Source organism: Rhinopithecus roxellana, chromosome 7 (assembly GCF_007565055.1).
Source record: "Rhinopithecus roxellana isolate Shanxi Qingling chromosome 7, ASM756505v1, whole genome shotgun sequence".
Taxonomy (NCBI): Eukaryota; Metazoa; Chordata; class Mammalia; order Primates; family Cercopithecidae; genus Rhinopithecus; species Rhinopithecus roxellana.
The window spans coordinates 134,101,730-134,127,054 of record NC_044555.1 but is presented as its reverse complement, the minus strand read 5'-3'; the positions used below and the strand labels follow the sequence as shown (position 1 = coordinate 134,127,054).

Below are 25,325 nucleotides of genomic sequence, written 5' to 3'. Positions count from 1 at the left end.
AGTGGGGGGAAAAAAAAGGACTAGAAGTAGCTGGCTAAACAAAGGGCCTGGGAGAGTGCTTCCAGCACAAGGACAAGAAATGAGATTAATATTGTTAGGCACACTTTGCCAGATCAGAGAACCCTGTCCCACATGACATGAGAAGGGAGCTACAGATGGAAGAGACCTTGACAAGACCTTTGTTCCATATTTCTGTTTCTTTGCTCAGTGTCCCCCTTCATCAATTTGCTGTCCTTGTTGCCACTTGATTCAGCACAGTGTTGTGCTGACAGTAGCACACTGAGGCCCGAGTCTCCATTCTAAGTTATATTCAGCAAGTTATGCGTTCTCTGGAGTTCCTCTAGAATATTGATCCCTCAACTTACAGTCCCCAACTCAGAGTGCCCTAGCCCCCAGTCCCTGCTGGACAGGCTTGCCGTTGGCTTCACATGAAACACAAGTTGCTGTGATTTCTCTGTCATGTTTTCATCTTTCAGAGAACCCTCCAAGTTTCTGGCATATAGATGACAGATGGAACCTTTCTAGGTTCTCCAGGTTTTCACCCTTTATAGCTCTTTCGGTCATTACAATGGGCATTTGAAATGAAAGTGACAATTAAACATCTTAACTCAGATAAGCAACATCAGTGGCAGTCTCAACCATAAGTCTAGAATATATTATACCCTGCCCTCCACCTCTGATTTCTTCCATACTCTGAAAGACAATTATTTTTAAACTAACTTGAGCAGTATGTCTCAAAGGGTAGTCTATCACTAGTAGTACATAAGAATTTTAGGTAGAACATAGATGAGTATTTATGAATATATTAGTGTTTGCTATGAGTTTATTTGAAAGTGTAGAAAAAAAATGTGAGTAAAATATCAAACCTACCATGACATCAAACACAACTGACATGACTTGCCATATGGCAAATCTTTATAAACTTTTTTTTTTTTTAAATACTTTGAGTTCTGGGATACATGTGCAGAATGTGCAGGTTTGTTACATAGGTATACACGGGCCATGGTGGTTTGCTGCACCCATCAACCCCTCATCTACATTAGGTAATTCTCCTAATGCTATCCCTCCTTTAGCCCCCGACCTCCTGACATCACACGCCCTGGTGTGTGATGTTCCTCTCTCTGTGTCCATATGTTCTCATTGTTCAGCTCCTACTTATGAGTGAGAACATGCAGTGTTTAGTTTTCTGTTCCTGTGTTAGTTTACTGAGAATGATGGTTTCCAGCCTCATCCATGTCACTGCAAAGGACATGAACTCATTCTTTTTTATGGCTGCATAGTATTCTGTGGTGTATATGTGCCACATTTTCTTTATCCGGTCTATCATTGATGGGCATTTGGGTTGGTTCCAAGTCTTTACTATTGTAAATAGTGCTGCAATAAACATACATGTGCATGTGTCCTTATAGTAGAATGATTTATAATTCTTTGGGTATATACCCAGTAATGAGATTGCTGGGTCAAATGGTATTTCTGGTTCTAGATCCTTGAGGAATTGCCACACTGTCTTCCACAATGGTTGGACTAGTTTACAGTCCCACCAACAGTGTAAAAGTGTTCTTATTTCTCCACATCCTCTCCAGCATCTGTTGTTTCCATACATTTTAATGATTGCCATTCTAACTGGCATGAAATGGTATCTCATTGTGGTTTTTGTTTGCATTTCTCTAATGACCAGTGATGATGAGCTTTTATTCATATGTTTGTTGGCCACATAAATGTCTCCTTTTGAGAAGTGTCTGTTCATATCCTTTGCTCACTTTTTGATGGAGTTTTTTTTTTTTCTTGTAAATTTGTTTAAGTTCTTTGTAGATTCTGGATAGTAACCTTTTGCCAGATGGATAGATTGCAAAAATTTTCTCCCATTCTATAGGTTGCCTGTTCACTCTGATGAGAGTTTCTTTTGCTGAGCAGAAGCTCTTTAGTTTAATTAGATCCCATTTGTCAATTTGGCTTTTGTTGCCATTGCTTTTGGTGTTTTAGTCATGAAGTCTCTGCTCATGCCTATGTCCTGAATGGAACTGTCTAGGTTTTCTTCTAGGGTTTGTATGGTTTTAGGTCTTACATTTAAGTCTTTAATCCATCTTGAGTTAATTTTTGTATAAGGTGTAAGGAAAGTGTCCAGTTTCTGTTTCCTGCATATGGCTAGCCAGTTTTTCCAACACTATTTATTAAATAGGGAATCCTTTCCCCATTGCTTGTTTTTCACAGGTTTGTCAAAGATCAGATGGTTGTAGATGTGTGGCATTATTTCTGAGGCCTCTGTTCTTTTCCATTGGTCTATATATCTGTTTTGGTACCAGTACCATGCTGTTTTGGTTACTGGAGCCTTGTAGTATAGTTTGAAGTCAGGTAGTGTGATGCCTCCAGCTTTATTATTTTTGCTTAGGCTTTATAAACTTTCATCCCTGTTCTTTCTTCCCTGGGACGATTGTCTCCTTTTCTTCTTTAACTGTCTCCAAAGTCTCCCATCAGCCAGCACACAAGCCTTTTTCTCAGGTCTTCCTCTCTACCCAAACAGTCTCCAGCCTTTTTCCCCTCCTCCATTTTTTTCATATGAAGAATAATTTCATCCTCTTGGCCTCTAATTTGCATCTTCACACTCATTAGCATATTCAGCAAATAAAAGATTAGGAGTCAGCCTTTTAAATTGGTAGCAGAAAATAGTAAAGAACCAATTATGTTTCCTTGTCACAAAGAATTTTTATTTTTAAATTTCCCTGTTACAAATGAATGACTAAAAATCTAACTACATTTCAACGGAAAAGAAACACCAGACTCAGTGCAGACAGAGAGCTTCATCTATATGTGACTTGTGCAGTCAAACAGGGCCCCACACTTGGGGAGCTCCATGCTTGGTTTAATGTTTTGCCATCACCATTTTGAAATCCATAAATTTTGAATGAGAGATCTTGTATTTTCATTTTACAAATTATGTTGTCCCCTCCCGCCCCACCCGCCCACTCTGGTGTGAGGTCTAATAGATGAGAAACTGAATGACAGGGTGGGGAGACAGAAAGAGCAGTGGCTAACTGTATCAGTTTCTAAAGGATTTTACTGGGGCTTCAAGTTGAGGGTCTACCTATGCCACTGTCTTTCTGGGCGTTGGCCTCAAACAGACCTGAGTTTGCATCCTGGCTCTGCCACATACTAGTTGGTGAACTTGAGCATGTCAGTAAACTTCTCGTTGCCTCAGTTTACTCATCTGCAAAATGGTGATATTTATTTTGAAGTGTTATAAGGATTAAATGATGTCACATGTGAAGTGCTTAATACAATGCAAAACAAATAGTTTGTTACATGACTTTCATTGTTCATTTTTATTGCTTACAATTTTAAATTTAATATCATTACTTTGTTTTAAGGATATTTGCTTTTATTAATAATGTTATTAATAGCAAATATGGTCAACTTTCCATTTATAAGTATGCTACAGTTCCCTTTTTAAATAAATATATTAATGTAAAAAAGTAAGGTAGCCTAAAGGGAATTGTGAATGACTGGTATCATCAAGATAACCAAGCATTCTGACTGAACAGGAGAAATGCCCACTTGGTGAAAGAAATTTCTTCATTTTTTCGACAAGATAACTGAAGCCTAAAGAGGTAAAATGACTCATCAAAGGTCCACAGCAAGTTAGTGTGAACAATCAGGGCAACCTAGATCTCCTAATTCCTAGCTTAGGGCTCCTAGCTTGAAAGGAGTGAACAGAAGAAATGCTTACCTAGTGAAATTTCTTCATTTTTTCAACAAGATAGCTACAGCCTGAAGAGGTGAAATGACTCATCAAAGATCACACAGCAAGTTAATGTGAACAATCAGGGCAACCTAGATCTCCTGATTCCTAGCTTAGGGCTCCTCCAACTACACCACATGTACACAGGGTTAAAGCAAAAGCTAGCCTTGTGCTCAATTAGGTACATGGCAGGCAGCCAGACTTTCTATGTGTAATGCCTCATTCACTCCGCAAGGATATCAGATAAATAAGGTATTCTAATATAATGATACAGAAACTAGTTACTGGGATTTGTCCATGGAGCTAAGGCAATTTGAAAATATTACCTACTGGTCCATCTTTATTTCTCATTTTTAAAATTTCCCTACAAAGGATGAGCAATTAGGACTGACTGAATAGGTTACAGATAATTGGTGGGATCAAACTCCCAGTCCCCAGTTTGCTTCTCTCCTCATCCTGTATGCAACTGGTCTGTATGTCTTTTGCATAAATATAACCTGAAAGGCAACGTGGCTTAGGAATGCAAATGACAATACAAACTGGAGGGATATCCCAGAGTTACCTCAGGTCACTCAACTTCGATTCCTCTCAGTAGCATTAAATGTAAGAGAACTCACTGGGGTCCGTCTAGAAATGAAAAAGGGAATTCTAATGTCAGAACCATATGTTTTGCTTTCGCCATAATTCTACAGGACCATGGACAATTATTTTACCTTCTGATGTATATTAGTTTTCTAGGGCTGTTGTAACAACATACCATAAACTGGGTGACTTAAAACAGAAATTTATTGTTTCACACGTCTGGAGGCTAGAAGTCCAAAATCAAGGTGTTAGTAGGGCTGGTTCCTTCTGAGGACTGTGAGGAAAGGCCTCTCCTTGGCTTGCAGATTGAAATAGTCTTTCCTGTATAGGTGTCTGTCTCTGTGTCCAAGTCTCCCCTTTTTTATAAGGACAACATTCACAGTGAATTAAAATACACTCCAGATGACCTCATTTTAATTTGATTATCTCTATGAAGACCTTATCTCCAAATAAGATCACAAATAAGGTATTGGGGTTAAAATTGCAACTGTTTTTGGTGAGGGGACACAATTCACCCCGTAACACAGTGCATTTTGTTATGTCAATTAAGTGAAATAATTTTAAATGCAAATTAAATTTAATTCATACAGTCACATATTACCTCCTGAGAATCTGGGAAATCTAACAATATAAAGAATGAATCATGGATTATTTTAGAAGAAAACATGTTAGCCCTATAACAGAAAAAGTACTCCTGGAAATAAAGAAATCACACTGAATTAGACAGTATTCTTTTTTGTTGTGGGAGTTCTACTCAAAATAGAAATAGAAAATGAAGAACTCACTGACTAAGAAAAAATATACAATTTATAGTTTTGTTTTTCAGCTTACTTTTTTAGAGGATAAGAAGACTTTTAGTGTTGTACTATTACAAATTCAGTAATTCAGAATTACTTTGGGGTTTTAGATAAATAGTAGAAATAAACCTGAATAATTTGTAGTCATACTATGATTTGTAAATGATCATTAAAAATATCTTAACATTTTTTCAAAGAACAGAAATCATATTTTCTAACTTATTTCAAATAATTGATCAAACACAGCATATATTTTATTTAACTTCGAATTTCATTCCTCACAAAAACCTACAAACCCATGTAGTTGTGACATAGTGTACAGAAGTCTCCATTCTTTTTAGCTGTGATGCCATTGCCCAATCTTTGCCTCCCTCTTTGACTGTGGGTGGACGTTGGTTGAGAAGATGGAAAACCTCTAGGGAGAGCACGGAGAAAGAAGCCATTGGGATTAGATGTGGGGATGCTGAAGTCTTTGGGCTTGGGTCTGGAGCTCAAAGGCAGGAGACTGTGGGAAATCTAAGGCCTTTGTGCAGATGAGAACATGAAATACGTTTGTGAGGGGGTTGGGAGAAAAGGCATGCTATTGTGGATAATACAGAGAAAGCTGTTTTGAGAAAACCATCTGAGACTTAGGAAGGTTATGGAAGGAAAGAAGGGTGTAGGAAAAGGAAAAGCAGTTCAGGTTGGGAGAATCTGGAGGAGGAGGGAAAGACTTTGAGTGAGGCACATGAGGCAGAAAAACCACTATGTAGAAGGAAGAAAAGGAGGCTTTTGGGGAAGAATTGGAAAGTACCTTTGGATGGTAAAGAAAGGAAAACCTGAGTGAGGAGAAGAACTTTTGGAGAGCTGAAAGTAGGCTTCTAAGGGGGAGTGAGTAAAGGCCTGGAGGAGGGTAAATAAAGAGGTAGGGGAAGGAATTTGAGGGAGAGAGGCAAGGCCTTAGTGAAGGTAGCTTAGAGAGGGAGAGGATGATATAAGGTAAAAGAAGGGAAGTAAGGGACTGAAGACTTTAAGAGAGAGGAGAAAAGGGCTCTGTGAGATAAGGAATGAAAAACTTTTGAGAGAAGGCCTGTGAAGTGGGCAAAGGAAAGTCACTGTGGGGAGGTGAGAAATCAAAGGACCCTGACTGAAGGACAAGAAAAACTTTTGGAATGGTGATGAAGGAGGGAAGGCATTTGTGAGGGTAAAAAAGGGAAGGCCTTTGTGGTAAGTGAAGGAGGGAAGTTTTTTGGGAAAGGAGATGAGGAAGTTAGGGTTTTGTGAGGGGACTTGAGGGAAGAAGGCCTTTGAGCAGGGAGGGAAGTCAACTGTGAGGGTAAAGAAAGCAGGAAAGGCAATCATAAAAGAAGGCAAGGTCTTTGTGAGGGGAGGTGAAAGAGGTTAGAATTTTGTTAGGGGAGAGCATGGAAAGAAGATTTTGGTAGAGGACAAGAAGGAGGGTATACCTTTCTGAGGAGAGATAAGGGAGGTTAGAACTATATAAGCAAAGGTGAGACAGGGAATGTATTGGTGAGAGAAGAAAGGACTATGAAGAGGAGATGAAGGGGGTTATAATTTCATGAGGGAGGTGAGAGAAGAAAGGCCCTTGTGAGAGATGAGGGAGGAAGGTCTTTGTGAAGGAAGACAAGCAATTTTAGTGGAGAGTTGAGGAATTAAAGGCCTTCATGACTGACGTGAGAAAAGGAAGCACTTTGTCAGAAGAAGTGTGATAAGAAGCCTTTAGAGGTAGATAAAGGCAGGCATTTGTGAGTGAACATGTGGGAGGGTAGGACTCTGTGATGGAAGGTGAGTAAAGAAAGGCTTTCGTGAGGGGAAATGAGCAAGGAAAGACTTTTGTGAAGGGAAGTGACTGAGGAAATTTGTGAAGTATGGGAGGTTAGCAAGTGAGGTTAGGGGTAGAAAAGTTTTAAGAGAGGAGATGATGGAGGTTAGTACTTTGAGTGGTGCGGTGAAGAAGGTTAGTCCCATGTGATGGAGATACTGAAAAGAAGGCCTTAGGAGAGATGAGAGAGGAAAGCCATCTATGAGAGAAAGTCATTTCTGAAAGGAGGGAATGGAAAGGTAGTACTTTGTGAAGGGAGATTAAGGAGGGAAGACCTTTCAAAGAATACTTATAAAAAGTGAAGAGATTGAAACACTAAACGAAATCTCCCTTGCAATAGAGAAATTATAGTTAACAATAATTTGTTTCATATTTCAAAGTAGCTAGAAGAAAAGAATTGGAATGTTTCCAACACAAAGATAAATTTTTGAGGTAATGGGTATCTCAATTACCTGGATTTGATCACCACACATTGTGTATACATATTAAAATATCACATGTACTCCAAAAATACATACAACTATGATATATTAATATAAAAATACAAAAACAAGGGCATCTGCTGGCAAGATGGCTGAAAAGGAACAGCTCTGGTCTGCAGCTCCCAGAAAGACCAATGCAGAAGGTGGGTGATTTCTGCATTTCCAATTGAGGTACACTGTTCATCTCATTGGGACTGGTTAGGCAGTGGGTGAAGCCCATGGAGGGTGAGTAGAAGCAGGGTGGGGTGTTGCCTTACCTGGGAAGTGCAAGGAGCGGAGGCCTCCCTTTTCCAGCCAAGCGAATCTGTGACGGACTGTGCTATCTGGCCCAGATACTATGCTTTTCCTATGGTTTTTGCAGTCCGCAGACCAGGAGATTCCCTCATGTGCCTACACCACCAGGGTCCTGGGTTTCAAGCACAAAACTGGCAGTTGTTCAGACAGACATGGAGCTAGCTGCAGGAGTTGTTTTTTTTTTTTTTTTCTTACCCCAGTGGCACTTGGAACCCCAGTGAGACAGAACCTTTCACTCCCTTGGAAAGGGGAGTGAAGCCAGGGAGCCAAGCCAGTGGGTCCAACTCCCACAGAACCCAGCAAGCTAAGAAAGACTGACTTGAAATTCTCCCTGCCAGCACAGCAGTCTGAAATCGACCTGGGACGACTGAGCTTGGTGTGGGGAGGGGCATCCACCATTACTGAGGCTTGAGTAGGCAGCTTTCCCCTGACTGTGCTAAGGACTGGGTGGAACTCAACATAGTGCGGCAAAGCAGCTGTGGCCAGACAGCCTCTCTAGATTGCTCTTTGCTGAGCAGGGCATCTCTGCAAGAAAGGCAGCAACCCCAGTCAGGGGCTTATAGATACAACTCCCATCTCACTGGGACAGAGCATCCGAGGAAAGGGGCGGCTTGTTGGCACAGCTTCAGCAGAGTTAAACGTTCCTACCTGCCACCTCTGAAGAGAGCAGTGGACCCTGACAAGGAGGATTCTACAAGCACAGCACTCGAGCTCTGCTAAGGGACAGACTGCATCCTCAAGTTGGTCCTTGATCCCTGTGGCTCCTGACTGGGAGAGACCTCCCAACAGGGGTTGAGAGGTGCCTCACACAGGAGAGAGCTCTGGCTGGCATCAGGCTGGTGCCCCTCTGAGACAAAGCTTTCAGAGGAAGGAGCAGAAAGCAATCTTTGCTGTTCTGCAGCCTCCACAGGTGATACCCAGGAAAACAGGGTCTGGGGTGAACCTCCAGCAAACTACAGCAGACCTGCAGCAGAAGGGCCTGTTAGAAGAAAAACTAACAAACAGGAAGCAGTAACATCAACATCAGCTAAAAGAACACCCACACAGAAATCCCATCCAAAGGTCTTCAGCCTCAAAGATCAAAGGTAGATAAATCCACAAAGATGAGAAAAAACCAGTGCAAAAATGCTGAAAATTCCAAAAACCAGAATGCCTCTTTGCCTCCAAATGATCACAACTCCTCTCCGGCAAGGGCACAAAACTGGACAGAGAATGAGTTTGATGAATTGACAGAAGTAGGCTTCAGAAGGTGGGTAATAACAAGCTCCTCTGAGCTAAAGGAGCATGTTCTAACCTAATGCAAGGAAGCTAAGAACCTTGACAAAAGGTTACAGGAACTGCTAACTAGAATAAACAGTTTAGAGAAGAACATAAATGAACTGATGGAGCTCAAAAACACAACACGAGAACTTCGTGAAGCATACACAAGTATCAATAGCCAAATCAATCAAGAAGAAGAAAGGATATCAGAGATTGAAGATCAACTTAATGAAATATGGCATGAAGACAAGATTAGAGAAAAAAGATTGAAAAGGAATGAATAAAGCCTCCAAGAAATATGGGACTATGTGAAAAGGCAAAACCTACGTTTGATTGAGATCCCTGAAAGTGACAGCGAGAATGGAACAAAGTTGGAAAACACTTCAGGATATTATCCAGGAGAACTTTCCCCAACCAAGCAAGACAGGTCAACATTCAAATTCAGAAAATAGAGAGAACACCACAAAGATACTCCTCGAGAAGAGCAACCCCAAGACACATAATCATCAGATTCACCAAGGTTAAAATGAAGGAAAAAATGTAAAAAATGTTAAGGGCAGCAAGACAGAAAGGTCAGGTTACCTACAAAGGGAAGCCCATCAGACTAACAGCAGGTCTCTCTGCAGAAACCCTAGAAGCAGAATAGAGTGGGTGCCAATATTTAACATTCTTAAAGAAAAGAATTTTCAACCCAGAATTTCATATCCAGCCAAACTAAGCTTCATAAGCGAAGGAGAAATAAAATGCTTACAGACATGCAAATGCTAAGGGATTTTTGTCAGCACCAGGCCTGCCTTACAAGAGTACCTGAAGGAAGCACTAAATATGGAAAAGAAAAACCAGTACCAGCCACTGCAAAAACACGCCAAAATATAAAGACCAATGACACTATGAAGAAACTGCATCAACTAATGTGCAAAATAAACAGCTAGCATCATGATGACAGGATGAAATTCACACATAACAATATTAACCTTATGTAAATGGGCCAAATGCTCCAATTAAAATACACAGACTGGCAAATTGGATGGAGCCAAGATCCACCGATGTCCTGTATTCAGGAGATCCATCTCACATGCAAAGACATACATAGTCTCAAAATAAAGGGATGGAGAAATTTTACCAAGCAAATGGAAAGCAAAAAAAAAAAAAAAAAAAAAAAAGCAGGGGTTGGAATCCTAGTCTCTGATAAAACAAATCTAAACAAAAAAGACAAAGAAGGGCATTACATAATGGTAAAGGGGATCAATGCAAAAAGAAGAGCTAACTTTCCTAAATACATATGCACCCAATACAGGAGCACCCAGATTCATAAACCAAATTTTTAGAGACCTACAAAAAGACAGACTCTCACACAGTAATACAGGGAGACTTTAACAACCCATTGTCAATATTAGACAGAACAACGAGACAGAAAATTAACAAGGATATTCAGGACTTGAACTCAACTCTGGACCAAGCAGACCTAACAGACATCTATAGAAGACTCTACCCCAAATCAACAGAATATACATTCTTCTCAGCACCACAAAATAATAAGAGCTATTTATGACAAACCCATAGCCAACATCATACTGAATGGACAATAGCTGGAAGCATTCCCTTTGAAAACCGGCACAAGACAAGGATGCCCTTTCTCGTCACTCCTATTCAACACAGTATTGGAAGTTCTGGCCAAAGCAATCATGCCAGAGAAAGAAATAAAGGGTATTCAAATAGGAAGAGAGGAAGTCAAATTGTCTCTGTTTGCAGACCACATGATTGTATATATTTAGAAAATCCCATTATCTCAGCCCCAAAACTCCTTAAGCTGTAAACAACTTCAGCAAACTCTCAGAATACAAAATCAATGAGCAAAAATAACATGCATTCCTATACACCAATAATAAACAAGCACCAATAATAAAAACAATAATAAACAAATCATGAGTGAACTCCAATTCACAATTGTTACAAAGAAAATACTTAGGAATACAACTTACAAGGGACATGAATGACCTCTTCAAGGAGAACTACAAACCATTGCTCAAGGAAATAAGAGACGACACAAACAAATGGAAAAAGAAATTCCACGCTCATGGATAGGAAGAATCAGCATCGTGAAAATGGCCATACTGCCCAAAGTAGTTTATAGATTCAATGGTACTCCCATCAAGATACCATTGGCTTTCTTCACAGAACTAGAAAATACTACTTTAAATTTCATGTGGAACCAAAAAAGAGCCTGTGTAGCCAAGACAATCCTAAGCAAAAAGAACAAAGCTGGAGGCATCACACTACCCAACTTTAAACTATACTACAAGACTACAGTAACCAAAACAGCATAGTACTGGTACCAAAACAGATATATAGACCAATGGAACAGAGCAGAGGCCTCAGAAATAACACCCCACATCTACAACCATCTGATCACTGGCAAACAAGCAATGGGGAAAGGATTCTCTATTTAATAAATGGTGTTGGGAAAACTCACTAGCCATATGCAGGAAACAGAAACTGGTCCCCTTCGTTATACCTTATACAAAAGTTAACTCAAGATGGATTAAAGACTTAAAACCATCAAAACCCTAGAAGAAAACCTAGGCAATACCATTCAGGACATAGGCATGGGCAAGGACTTCATGACTAAAACACCAAAAGCAATGGCAACAAAAGCCAAAGTTGACAAATAGGTTCTAATTAAACTAAAGAGCTTCTGCTCAGCAAAAGAAACTCTCATCACAGTGAACAGGCAACCCACAGAATGGGATAAAATTTTTGCAATCTATCCATCTGACAAAGGTCTAATAACCAGAATCTACAAGGAGGTTAAACAAATTTACAAGAAATAAACAACCCCACTAAAAAGTGGGTGAAGGACATGAACAGACACTTCTCAAAAGAAGACATTTATGAGGCCAACAAATATATGAAAAAAAAAAGCTCAACATCACTGGTCACTAGAGAAATGCAAATAAAAACCACAATGAGATACCATCTCACGCCAGTTAGAATGGCAATCATTAAAAAGTATGGAAACAACAGATGCTGGTGAGGATGTGAAGAAATAGAAACACTTTTACACTGTTGGCGGGAGTGTAAATTAGTCCAACCATTGTGGAAGACAGTGTGGCAATTCCTCCAGGATCTAGAACCAGAAATACCATTTGACCCAGCAATCCCATTACTGGGTATATACCCAAAGGATTATAAGTCATTCTACTATGAAGACACATGCACATGCATGCTTATTGCAGCACTATTTACAATAGCAAAGACTTGGAACCAACCCAAATGCCCATCAATGATAGACTGGATAAAGAAAATGTGGCACACATACACCACGGAATACTATGCAGCCATAAAAAAGAATGAGTTCATGTCCTTTTCAGGGACATGGATGAAGTTGGGAACTAGCATCCTCAGCAAACTAACACAGGGACAGAAAACTAAACACCGCATGTCCTCACTCATAAGTGGGAGTTGAACAATGAGAAGACATGGACACAGGGAGGGGAGCATCACACACCAGTGCCTGTCGGGGGTTGGGGGGAAAGGGGAGGGAGAGCATTCTGACAAATACCGCTTAAAACCTAGTTGACAAGTTGATAGTTGCAGCAAACCACCATGGCACATGTATGTCTATGTAACAAACCTGCACGTTCTGCACATGTATCCCAGAACTTTTTTAAAGTAAACAATAAATAAATAAAAAATAAAATGTTTCAACAAAAAAAAGTCTAGGAACAGATGGCTTCACTGGTAATTTCTACCAAATTTTTAAAGAAGAATTAACATCAATCTTTCTCAAAATCTTCAGCAACAATACTTCTTAACTCATTCTAGGAGTTCAGTAGTAACCTGATCCCAAGGGCAGAAAAAGACACCACAAGAAAACTGCAGACCAATATCGCTTACGAATATAGATACAAAATTATCCTGCAAAATACTAGCAAACCAAATGCAACAGCAAATTACAAGGATTATACGCAATGATTATACGTAAAGTGGAGTTCATCCCACTAATCTAAAGATGGTTCAATGTAAGAAAATCAGTCAACAAAATACACAAAGAGAAACAATTTCATATCTCAATTGATGCAAAAAACGCATCTGACAAAATCTAAAACCCTGTCATAATAAAATCACTCAGCAATCAAGGAACAGAATGAATCTTACTTAACATGATGAAGAGCTGATGAACAGCCAACATTATAACCAATGTTGAAAAACCGAAAGCTTCCTCTAAAACATGGATGCCTGCTTTCATCACTGCTATTCAATATTGTGCTGGAAGTTTTAGCAAGAGCAATTAAGCAATAAGAAGAAATAAATGGCATGAAAATAGGAAAGTAAAAAGTAAAACTCTCTCTATTTACAGATAACATGATTCTATATCTAGAATATCCAAAAGGTCCACAAAAAACTTACTAGAGCTAATAAATGAATTTCGCAGCTTTACAGGGTACGAGACAAACAGGTAAAAATCAGCCGTGTTTCTATACACCACCAATGTACAAGTTGAAAAGAAAAAGGAAACCATTCCATTTGCAATAGCATACAAAAGAATAAAATATCTAAAAATAAATTTAACCAAGGAAGTTAAAGACTTGTAAACTGAAAACTACAAAACATTACCCAAATATATTAAAGAAGACATTAATAAATGTAAAGACATTTTGTGGTCACAGATTGGAATACTTAATATTGTTAAGATGACAGTACTTCCAAAGTGATCTACAGATTCAATGCCAACTCTATCAACATTCCAATGGCCTTTTTGCAGAAATGGAAAAGCTGACTCTCAAATTTATATAGAGTTGTTAGTGGCCATGAATACACAAAACAATATGGATAAAGAAGTACGAAAATGATGGACTCACACATTCCAATTTCTAAACTTGCTATAAAGCTACAGTAATCAAAAGAATGTGGTACCAGCATAGAGATAGATACACAGACCAGAATAAAATTGAAAGTCCAGAACTAAATCTATAAATCCATCATCAACTGATTTTTGAGAAAGCTGCCAAGAGCACTCAATTGAGGAAAAAATCGTCTCTTCAACAAGTGGTGCTGGGACAAGTGGTTATCCACATGCAAAAGAATGAAGTTGGACCCTTAACATACACCATATGCAAAAATCAACTCAAAATGGATCAACAATCTGAATATAAGAGTTAAAACCATAAAACTCTTAAAAGTAAACATGGGAGTAATCTTCATGACCTTGGATTTGGCAATGGATTATTAGATATGACTCCAAAACACAAGCAACCAAAGACAAAATAGATAAATTGAACTTTATCAAAATTAAAAACATTTTTACATCAAAGGACATTATCAAGAAAGTAAAAAGACTACCCACAGAATGGGAGGAAACATTTGCAAATCAGGTATCTGATAAGGATTCAGTATCCAGAATATATAAAGAATTATTAAAGCTCAACAGCAAAACCATAAACAATCCAATTAAAAATGGTCAAATAATTTGAAAAGACATTTCTCCAAAGACGTACAAAAGGCCAGCAAGCATATAAAAACATGTTCAACGTCATTAGGCATTAGGAAAACATAAATCAAAACCATAATGAGATACTATTTCACTCCCACTATGATGGCTATAATTTATAACAAGGGGGACAGATAACATATATTGGTGAAATTGAAACCTTCAAACATTGTTAATGGAGATGTAAAATGGTTCAACCACTTTGTAAAACAGTATGAGACTTCCTCAAAAAGATCAACGGAGTTCCCATATGATCCAGCAATTCTACTCCTAGAGAACTCAAAACACGTCTACACAAGAACTTGTACACAAATGCTCATAGTAGTATTGTTCACAATAGGCCCAAAGTGGAAACAACCCAAATTCGGTAAATTTCAAAAACTAGATAAAAATATAGTATACCCCTACAATGGAATACTAATCAGCCATAAAAAGGAATGAAATAGCCTTATGGATTGGGGAATTGGGAGTAACTGGTTCATGGGTGTGGGTTTTAATTTGGGGTGGTTAAAATATTTTGGAACTACATGGGGTGATGGTTGCACAACATTTAAATGAACTAAATTCCTTTAATTGTTCACTATAAAATAGTTAATTTTATGTTATGTGAATTTCACCTCAATTTTATTATTATTATTGTTATTATTTTTTTTTTTTTTTTTGAGACGGAGTCTTGCTCTGTCACCCAGGCTGGAGTGCAGTGGCATGATCTCGGCTCACTGCAAGCTCCGCCTCCCGGGTCCATGCCATTCTCCTGCCTCAGCCTCCCGAGTAGCTGGGACTACAGGCGCCTGCCACCACACCCGGCTAATTTTTTTGTACTTTTAGTACGGACGGGGTTTCACTGTGTTAACCAGGATGGTCTCAATCTTCTGACCTTGTGATCCGCCCCCCTCGGCCTCCCAACGTGCTGGGATTACAGGCATGAGCCATGGCACCTGGCCTTTTTCTTTTCTTTTTTTTTTTGAGACTGAGTCTCACTCTGTCACCAAGGCTAGTGCAGTGGTGCAATCTCAGCTCACTGCAACCTCCGCCTCCCGGGTTCAAGCAATTCTCCTGTCTCAGCCTCCCAAGTAGCTGCAACTACAGGTGCATGCCACCACGCCCAGGTAATTTTTTTGCATTTTAGTAGAGACGGGGCTTCACCTTGTTGCCCAGGCTGGTCTTGAACTCCTGAGCTCAGGCAATCCGCCCGCCTTGGCCTCTCAAAGTGTTGGGATTACAGGCGCGAGTCACTGCGCCCGGCCCTATTTTTTTTTTTTTAGACGGAGTCTTGCTCTCTCACCAGGCTGGAGTACAGTGGCACCATGTCTGCTCATTGCAACCTCCGCCTCCCGAATTCAAGCGATTCTCCTGCCTCAGCCTCCCGAGTAGCTGGGATTACAGGCGTGTGCCACCATGCCCGGCTAATATTTTTATTTTTAGTAGAGATGGCAGTTTCACCATGTTGGCCAGGCTGCTCTTGGACTCCTGACCTCAAGTGATCCGCCTGCCTCGGCCTTCTTAAGTGCTGGGATTACAGGTGTGAGCCACCGCGCCTGGTTCTCAACTTTTAAAAAGCGGCGACAAGGAAGGTTAGTATTTTGTGGTGGGAAGTGAAGAAGGAAAGGCTTTTGTTAGGGGAAGTCGGGGAGGGAAAGTCTTTTAGAAGTGAGTTTAGGCGGGAAAGACTTCCTGCGGCCAGGCGAGAGAGGGCAGGACTTTGTAAGGACTGCTGAAGATGGGGCCATAAAGGCCTTGGGGAGGAGAGACCACAGGAAGGGGCAGGAAGGCCTACAGTTGGTGCCGGCGCGTCGCCACACCCCGCCCCCTCTCCCTACCCCTCCCCCAGCGTTTCCCCGCCTGGCCTGAGCCAGCACTCACCGGAGCACAAATAGTAGCACACCAACAGCAGGATCCAGATGGAGAGTATGAGCATCCCGCAGGGTTTGGTGACCCGCATCTTTAGAGATTCCAGCCATCCTGGCTCAGGCCTGTCAGCCATGGTGTCCTCAGACCCGGGAGGGCTGCTCTCGGGATTCGACCCAGTTGCCGCCACGTCATAAGTTGCCACCCGTAAGTGAGGCACACGCGTGGCACGGCGACTTGACCTGTTCCTCCTCTGTGTTTGCCTCCTATCTGAAGGCATGGCTCCGGGTGCTGCCTTTGTGAGACGCTGCCTTTGTGAGACCCTGCCTCACTGCCCAACTGTGCGTGACCCAAACGCTTCCGGGGCAGTCCCTCACCCAGAAGCTTCCGGGGCAGTCCGTGACACAAAAGCTTCCGGGGCAGTCCGTGACTCAGAAGCCAATGGGGCAGTGACCCTCGCGTGGCATGTGCCAACTCTCGCGGGGCCTGAAACTGATTCCTTCACGATGACGTCTTCTGCTTCATTCCACAGGCCCAGACCCTTACAATCACGTGGCCAGTGGTTGGTGCACCCCCACACTCCCACTCAAAGCCTGGTACATAGGTGCTTGCTAAATGCTTGTGGAACAAGTGAACGGGGCTTCAGGCCTGCACCAGTGGCATGACTGCTTGTCGTAGATCAACAAAAAGGAATAACTCGGATTCTGACTCTATTCCTCCTCATTCCTAGTGTGCACATTGTAGTGTCCGGTCACTACAGTTTGTCATTACAGCGCTCACGACAGCAGCTGCTAGCCAAATGTGGCTATTTAAGTGCAAGTTTCAATTACTTAAAATTAAATGAAATTAAGAAAAGAGTTCCTCAATCACAGTAGCCACATTAACAAGTGCTCAATAGCTACATGTGGCTCATGGCTGCCATCCTGGACACTGGCAATATGATTTTTTTTAATTTCTTTTTTTTTTTTTTTTTTTTGAGACGTAGTCTTGCTGTCTCCTAGGCTGGAGTGCAGTGGGGCGATCTCAGCTCACTGCAGGCTCTGCCTTCCTGGTTCACGCTGTTTGGACAAACGGAGGCAAGATGGCGCAGTTCCGGGTTCTTCACCGTCAACTTTCCCGCGCCCGGGAAAGACACGGGTCGACTGGGCAGGCGCAACCCGACCTCCGACGGAGAGAAACTGGAACCCGCCTAGCCACGCCTATCGACCCGCCCCCAACCCCCCTATGTCCCGCCCACTGCCCTCCCACTCCCGGGCCCAGGACATAAAAGCCGCTCCCGGCAAGAGCGCCAGGGCGAACTTCCTCAGCCCCTCCTCGTACGTGGGACCCGGGAACCTCGTCCGAGAACGCCAGAGCGAGCTTCCTCGGCCCCTCCTCGTACGCGGGACCCGGGAACCTCGCCCGAGAGACTTCGTCGGCCTCCACCGCCGGAGGCCGGTGAACCTCGCCCCTCCCTCACATTGGCTTGTAAATAAAGTTTTTTTTTTTGCCTTGCCTACTTGCCTTTTCTCTGGCTTTTGCTCTGGGGGTCGCATTAAAGCAAATCACACGCCATTCTCTTCCCTCAGCTTCTCAAATAGCTGGGATTACAGGAGTGTGCCACCACGCCTGGTCAATTTTTGTATTTTTAGTAGAGACAAGGTTTCACCATGTTGGCCAGGCTGGTCTCGAACTCCTAATCTCTGGTCTTCTGCCCACCTCAGCCTCCCAAAGTGCTGGGATTACAGGCATTAGTCACCGCGCCCGGCTGGAGGGTTTTCATCATGGCAAAAAGTTGTTTTGGGCAGTGCTGGATGTGAAGAGTGACTAGTGAATATCATAGATATTCAATAGATTGTTACACTTTAGTAGAAGCTTTGAGTGTTAGACAAAATGCTATGTGCCTTATGAAACCTTAAAACTGAGTTACAAATAAATAAAACAATACAACAACATGAGAACAAATAATGTGCGAGGAACACTGAAAAGTTACTAAAATCATTTACGCTTTATTGCCAAAATTACTACCCATGAACTGGGTGGCTCTAAGTAAATGCCTTCCTCCAACTAGGCCTTGGTGCCTCATGTGTAAAATGGAAGGGTTGGGCATTGTTTCTAGACCCCCTTTTGGCTCTAAAATCTGACCCTTGGGCAAAATCCCGTTACTTTCCTTGGTTTGGGCACACCTGCAAAAGGACTGTGTAGGTACTGCTTCCATAACTGTTAGCTTACCACATTCTAGTTTACAAAGGATATGAAAACCACCCTGACTGCATTTCCATCCTTATTCGTAATTATACGCACTTTCCGTTTCTACTAATTTTATTCTATTGTTATTTCCAGTGTTCCTAAGCATCCCATAGAGGAAGGGAGAAGCAAGGCTTCCTATTCCAATAATTCTTGAAACTTAGCACACTCCATCCATCCCTGCTCCATGCCCAAGAGCCATTCATAATGCCGTTTAGTTTATCGAAGAGTCTAACAGGAAAAGAACCCACTTTCCTTCTATATTTTTTTAAATCCTTTTTTTGGCTTCAGCTTTTCCAAAACTAATTTGATGAGAGGATTGCTATCACACAAAACATTTATTAATAGCTTCTGAAACTACTGCTTGCAACTGTGAGGAACCGTGAAGTATCTGAGATTTTACTCTTCTTTCAAGTAGCAAGGTAACTAGTTGCAGTTTTATAGATGCTGGCAGAAGATGCAAGACAGAGTCAGAGACAAAGGACAAAAGCTCTCCTGAGACATGCAGAAACTCAACAAATCCATGGAAAATTGCCTCCCAACAGCAACCTTGTTCATATCATAGCACAGGTGGAAAATTATCATATGACCAGACACCGCACAGCCACCCTGAGGTCTCAGATCAAGCTGGAGCACGCAATTGGGAACTCAGCTCTTTGCCATCTCACAGGTTGAGCTCTCTTTGCCTTAGTTTCCCCCCTTTACCAATTATGGGCTGTGGATAGCGTGATTGTGAAGATACCATCCAACTCTGGCATGCTATGACTCATACTTGACTGTAGCATTTGAGGTTGCTGCAAACCTGTAAGGCATGGCAGGTCTGCTACAATGCAATCCACATTATACCATTAGAAACCCAAATTACTAACAGGAAACTCAAAGGACAAAATCCCTAAGATTACATCTCAGCACTTCCTGGCTTACACAACACTAATTCGAGATTGAGGCCACACACACACACACGAACACACGCAAAGCCATGTGAAGTGTCCATTTTACAGATAATCAGATGTAAATTTAAAGTCCTGCACTGGCTTTCCTCTTTTGTCCTATACCCTCAAGGGAGCTAAATTGGATACTAAACAACCCAGACCTAATTAGAGATAAAAATGTGTTGCATGGGGCATGAATACAAGAATTGCTTCATGAGGTAGTGCATGTCACTGCTCAGAATGTAACTACTGTTCTTGTGGAAAACAGAATTGACACTATTTTTTTTTTCAAATATCACCACAGACAGACATGAAAAGATGCCTGACCTCAGGTAATCATGGTTAAATATGTTACAAATAGCTCATAAGTTACAAATAACTCATAAGTTAAATCAATAATGAGATATTTCACACTTATATTAGCAAAACTCAATAAATATCCACACGAATATATAGAAATAGGACTTTGGTCATTGTAGGTGGGGTTACAAATGGGTACAACCACTTTGGTGATTTTTTTTGTTTTTTTTTGAGAGACAGAGTCTCGCTCTGTTGCCCAGGCTGGAGTACAGTGCACGATCTCAGCTCACTAAAACATCTGCCCCTGGGTACAAGCGGTTCTCCTGCCTCAGCATCCCAAGTAGCTGGGACTACAGGCATGAGCCAATATGCCAGGCTAACTTTGTATTTTTTAGTAGAGAAGGAGTTTCACTATATGGTGGCCAGGCTGGTCTCGAACTCCTGACCTCTGGTAATGTGCCTGTCTCGGCCTCCCAAAGTGCTGGGATTACAGGCATGAGCCACTGTGCCCGGCCCACTTTGGTGAGTTTTTGACAACAAATTGTAAAGTTAAATATTCACATATTCTGTGACCTAGGAATTCCACTTTTGGGTATCTACCCTTTCACTCATGTGTACAAGCGGACATGTACAACAATGTTCATTGTTATAGTGGAAATAACATAAATGATGTCCCAGTAGGGTAATAAAAGCAAACTAGTTCATTCCTACAGTGTACAACATTTAACGATAATCAGGATAAATTGCCTTAGGCAAGGTCGTAATTTTTTTTTTTTTTTTGCTGGTTTGCCTACCAGCATACGGTGGCAGTCCCAGTTTCTAATTGGGGGGAATCATTGTTGTGTTCCCTGAAAGAATTATTGAATAATAATCTTCCAATTCTAAAATAGCAGAAACCAAAGTTGTGAGAATAGGAAGCAAAACACAAAACTTTTTGTAAGTGGATCATGAGGTATCAATCTTGCCATCATCCCTTGGTTCTCAGCCCCATGTGTTCTGGTTATGGAGGAAACAACACCATATGTTGATCACTAGTCCTGGTTTAGAGTGCACAGCACATTCCTGCAAGATGGTACCCCAAACTCACAGGGTGTTTTTTGCTAGGCGGTGTCATAAGTAGATCTATAAGAGGTGATTTCATTGTTTTATTGGCTGATTTCTTCTAGGTGAGTTGGCATGAACAGGCTTCAGTTCATTGCTGTACTTAGATCAGGGTAATGTGAGTTCCTTTGATAGGAGCAATGTTGTGTGAGATAAAATAGTGCTGTGTAAGGTATTCAGTAAATCTACAGATGGTAGGGCTAGTCGAGGTATGGTAAACAGGAAAACAAATCCAATTTGGAGTTACAATCTATTTAAGGTAAGAAAAAAGTCACTGTCCAGTTTGTAATAAAAGGAGTTCAAAGCAATCAAACTATCTCAAGATGGCTGGTTGGTACCCATAGGATATTATACCATATCAGGGGCCCAGGGCTAATGGCTGCTACTGGTAAATTTGACATCCAAGCAGTAGTAATAGTAAGTTTTGGTGAGAAGAAATTCATATTATTGAGTCCATGCATATTTTCATATTTGTCCCCAAGGCCACTTTGTATATGAGCTCATCAATCAAGTACTGGAGTGGCAGAGAGTCTGACTGATATACACTGAATGGGCATTAAGCCCATCTGACTATTTAGCACCTCTCCTATGAAGAGAACCTTGTGATAAATATTCATATGCAAGACATACATTCTAGATCAATTCACATACTTCTTTCTCAAATTTCCTTGCTCCAAGCTTGCTCCAAACTTGCAATCCTCCAAACTTGCTCTTTCCAAGACCATCCAGCCGCAACATTAATCTGTGCCATGATTCAGCATAGATCCTTGCCACAGCCTTTTGCTTCTTCCTGGCAAATAAGACAAGTTCCAGATGAAGGGGACAACCAAATATACGACTCAAAGTTCTGCCCAGCAGGTTCCCTTCCCCGCCATCCTACAGATCACCTCTGAGTGGGGCCGTAATGACACAGCAATCTACTTACTCCTAAGAGAGAACCATTCTGTTCTCTTTCTCTGATCGTTGTTGTTTCTGGATGAGCTGAAGCCATCTTGCTGCCAGTACAAGGATGAAGTCAATATGGAGGATGGCAGAAGAGAGGGGCAGGAAGAACCTGAATACCTAATGATATCATTGAGCTACCCCAAAACTTGACCCATTGTGGAACTTCCAGTTTGTGAGATAGTGTATTTCCTAACAGTTTTAATCACTTTGAGTTAGTGTTTCTGTTTCTGAGAGCTAAACGCTTTCTAACTAATATGGTTGTCCAATCCATCTCTCTTGTGCACGACTTGATCGCCTAGTCAAAATTCAATGCTCTCAGGAGAAAATACCCCAAATTTGAATAACACATGGGCATAGGTATATATACAGAGAGATGCATGAAAGCGTTGAGTGAATGGATGGATAAAGGAATAAATGTTTTTAAAAGCCATCGCTCTAAGCAAAATCCTTTGTCCTTTGCCTACTATCTGTATCAGTCAGGGTTTAGTTGCAGATAACTAGAATAGTTAGTTAGAATACATAACTAGATAATTTAAGCAAAGAGGGATTTCATATAGGGAATTTGTTGATTACAAAATTGTAGGAAGGAATGGAGGAGGAGGGTCAGCTGGGCTTCCAGGAAAAATTTGTAGAACAACACAGTAGTAAACCAGTGACATATCAAGGCCAGGGCAATGGGAGCATTGCCTTGGTTGCAAGCAATGAGGAAGTGCACTGTCTCTAGAGAAGGAAGAAGAAGAAGAAAACCAATTACAAATTGGTCTGCTTTGTTATTATCACCATGTCAACAATTCTAAATTATGTCAGTGGGAACACGCTCTTCTCTGAAAACAAAATCATCTGTTGAGCTATATTCCAAAAAAATTGCTGAGACTACTGTTGAGTTGCAATAATAGATAAGTGTACTTCAAATCAGCACTTTTAAATTACATCTCTTTTCATCAACATTGTATTTGAAATGGAAGTTAATTTGGAGAACCTCCAGTTATACATGCAATCCCCAGGCTTCCTGGACCCAACTATACATTTCTGTTTTGAGAGCAAGTTCATCACAGTTTAAAATCAATTCAAGCTTCCTTCAGGTACAGTTACTTCATGTTTCTAACACTTGTGATGCTAAACAGTCCTGTGTTTAAACAATAGCACAGTTATTGTAAATATGAAGACAAAAAACCTGAGTTTCTTCAGTTCTGTCATTCTATAATACCACTTGGAGTTTTTATTTGTGTTTAAAATTTACGGTGAAACAGTGAGACAACTGTGAGGTATAGTACAAATGCTATTACGCTGTAATTTTATTGCTATTATTCATCAGGGCAACAGAACAATATGCGGATGTTTGTTCCCCTTTTAGTTAAAAATTATAATGTAATTAAATATTAACCAGTTGCTTTCTTAAGACTTAATATTGTTTGCTTCTTTGTATATTCTTACACCTTTTTGTTGAGGTAAAATATACATATAAAATTTGCCACCTTTACATCTTTAAGTGTACAGTTTAGTGGTAATAAATATATTTGTATTCTTTTTTTTTCCTTCCATCTCCCTCTCCCCTCAACCTTCCTGACTTCTGGTAACTGTTCTAGTCTATCTTCGTGAGATTCACTTTTATAATTTCCACGAGAGTAAGAACATGTGATATGTGGTGCTTTTTACTTGGTTTATTTCACTTAACATAATGACTTCCAATTCCATTCATGTTGTTGCAAATGACCAGATTTCATCCTATTTTATGAGAATAATATTCTTTCCTGTATATATGCCACATTTTCTTTATCCAGTCATCCTTTGTTAGGGATTTAGGTTGATTCCATATTTTGGCTATTGTGAATACTGCTGCAATAAACATGGGAGTGCAGGTATCCCTTCAGTATATTGATTTCCTTTTTTTTTTTTTTTTTTTGGATACATACCAAGTAGTAGAATGGCTGGATCACATGGTATTCTATGCTTAGTTTTTTTGAGGAATCTCCATACTGTTAGTGGCTATATTAATTTACATTCCTACCAACAGTGTGTGAGGGATTCGCCTTTCTTCACATCCTCACCAACATCTGTTAGTGACTGTCTTTTTGACACAGGCCATTTTAAATGTGATGAGATGATAGCTCACTGTGGGTTTTATTTGCATTTCTCTAATGATTTGCATTTCTCTAATCATTGGTAATGTTGAACATTTTTTCGTATACCTGTTGACCATTTTTATGTATTATTTTGAGAAATATCTATATAGATCTTTTGCCTTTTTTTTTTTTTTAGACGGAGTTTCACTCTTGTTTCCCAGGCTGGAGTGCAATGGCGCACTCTCGGCTCACCGCAACCTCCGCCTCCCAGGTTCAAGTGAGTCTCCGGCCTCAGCCTCCCGAGTAGCTGGGATTATAGGCATGTGCCACCACCCCAACTAATTTTGTATTTTTGGTAGAGACGGGGTTTCTCCATGTTGGTCAATCTGGTCTCAAACTCCTGACCTCAGGTGATCTGCCCGCCTCAACCTTCCAAAGTGCTGGGATTACAAACGTGAGCCACCGCGCCCGGCTCTTTTGCCCATTTTAAAATCAGATTATTTGGTGCTTTTTTGCTATTGAGTATTTTGAACTCCTTATGTATTCTGGTTTTCAATCCCTTATTGGATGGACAGTTTGCAAATATTTTCTTCCATCTGTGGCTTGTCTCTTTAATTTGTTGATTGGTTTTCTCTACTGTGCAGAAGTTTTTTAACCGGATGTAATCCCATTTGTCTACATTTACTTTTGTTGCCTGTGCTTTTGAGGTCTTACACAAAAAAATCTTTGCCCACACCAATGTCATGGGACATCTCCCCAATGTTTCCTTCTAGTAGTTTCATAGTTCGAGGTCTTAGATTCAAGTCTTTAATCCACTTTGATTTTATTTTTGTGTAGGGTGAGAGATAGGGGTATAGATTCATTCTTCTGCAAGTGGTTATCCAGCCTGTCTAGCACCACTTATTGAAAAGACTGTCCTTTCCCCACTGGATGTCCTTCATGCTTTTGTTGAAGATGAGTTGGCTATAAATGGATGGATTTATATCTGGGTTCTCTATTTTTTTTTATTTGTTTTATTGTACTTTAAGTTATAGGGTACATGTGCACAACATGCAGTTTTGTTAAATATGTATACATGTGCCATGTTGGTTGGCTGTACCCATTAACTCATCATTTACATTAGGTATTTCTCCTAATGCTATCCCTCCCCCAACCCCCCAATCCATGGCAGGCCCCAGTGTATGATGTTCCCCATGCTGTATCCAAGTGTTCTCATTGTTCAATTCCCACCTATGAGTGAGAGCATGTGGTCTTTGGTTTTCTGTCCTTGTGATAGCTTGCTCTGAATGATGTTTTCCACCTTCATCCATGTTCCTGCAAAGGACATGAACTCATTCTTTTTTATGGCTGCATAGTATTCCATGGTGTATATGTGCCACATTTTCTTTATCCAGTCTATCATTGATGGACATTTGGGTTGGTTCCAAGTCTTTGCTACTGTGAATA

The 25,325-nt window shown here is 40.8% G+C and overlaps 1 protein-coding gene across 1 annotated transcript in view; it reads right to left on the bottom strand.

Moving 5' to 3' along the window:
- FMR1NB (FMR1 neighbor) overlaps window positions 1–16,592 on the bottom strand; it is a 45,508-nt gene extending 28,916 nt beyond the window's left edge. Inside the window, exon 1 of the mRNA XM_010375969.1 lies at window positions 16,328–16,592. Within this exon, the coding sequence (XP_010374271.1) occupies window positions 16,328–16,592 (265 nt within the window). The remainder of the gene's footprint in view (window positions 1–16,327) is intronic.
- Between the last annotated feature and the right edge of the window lie 8,733 nt (window positions 16,593–25,325).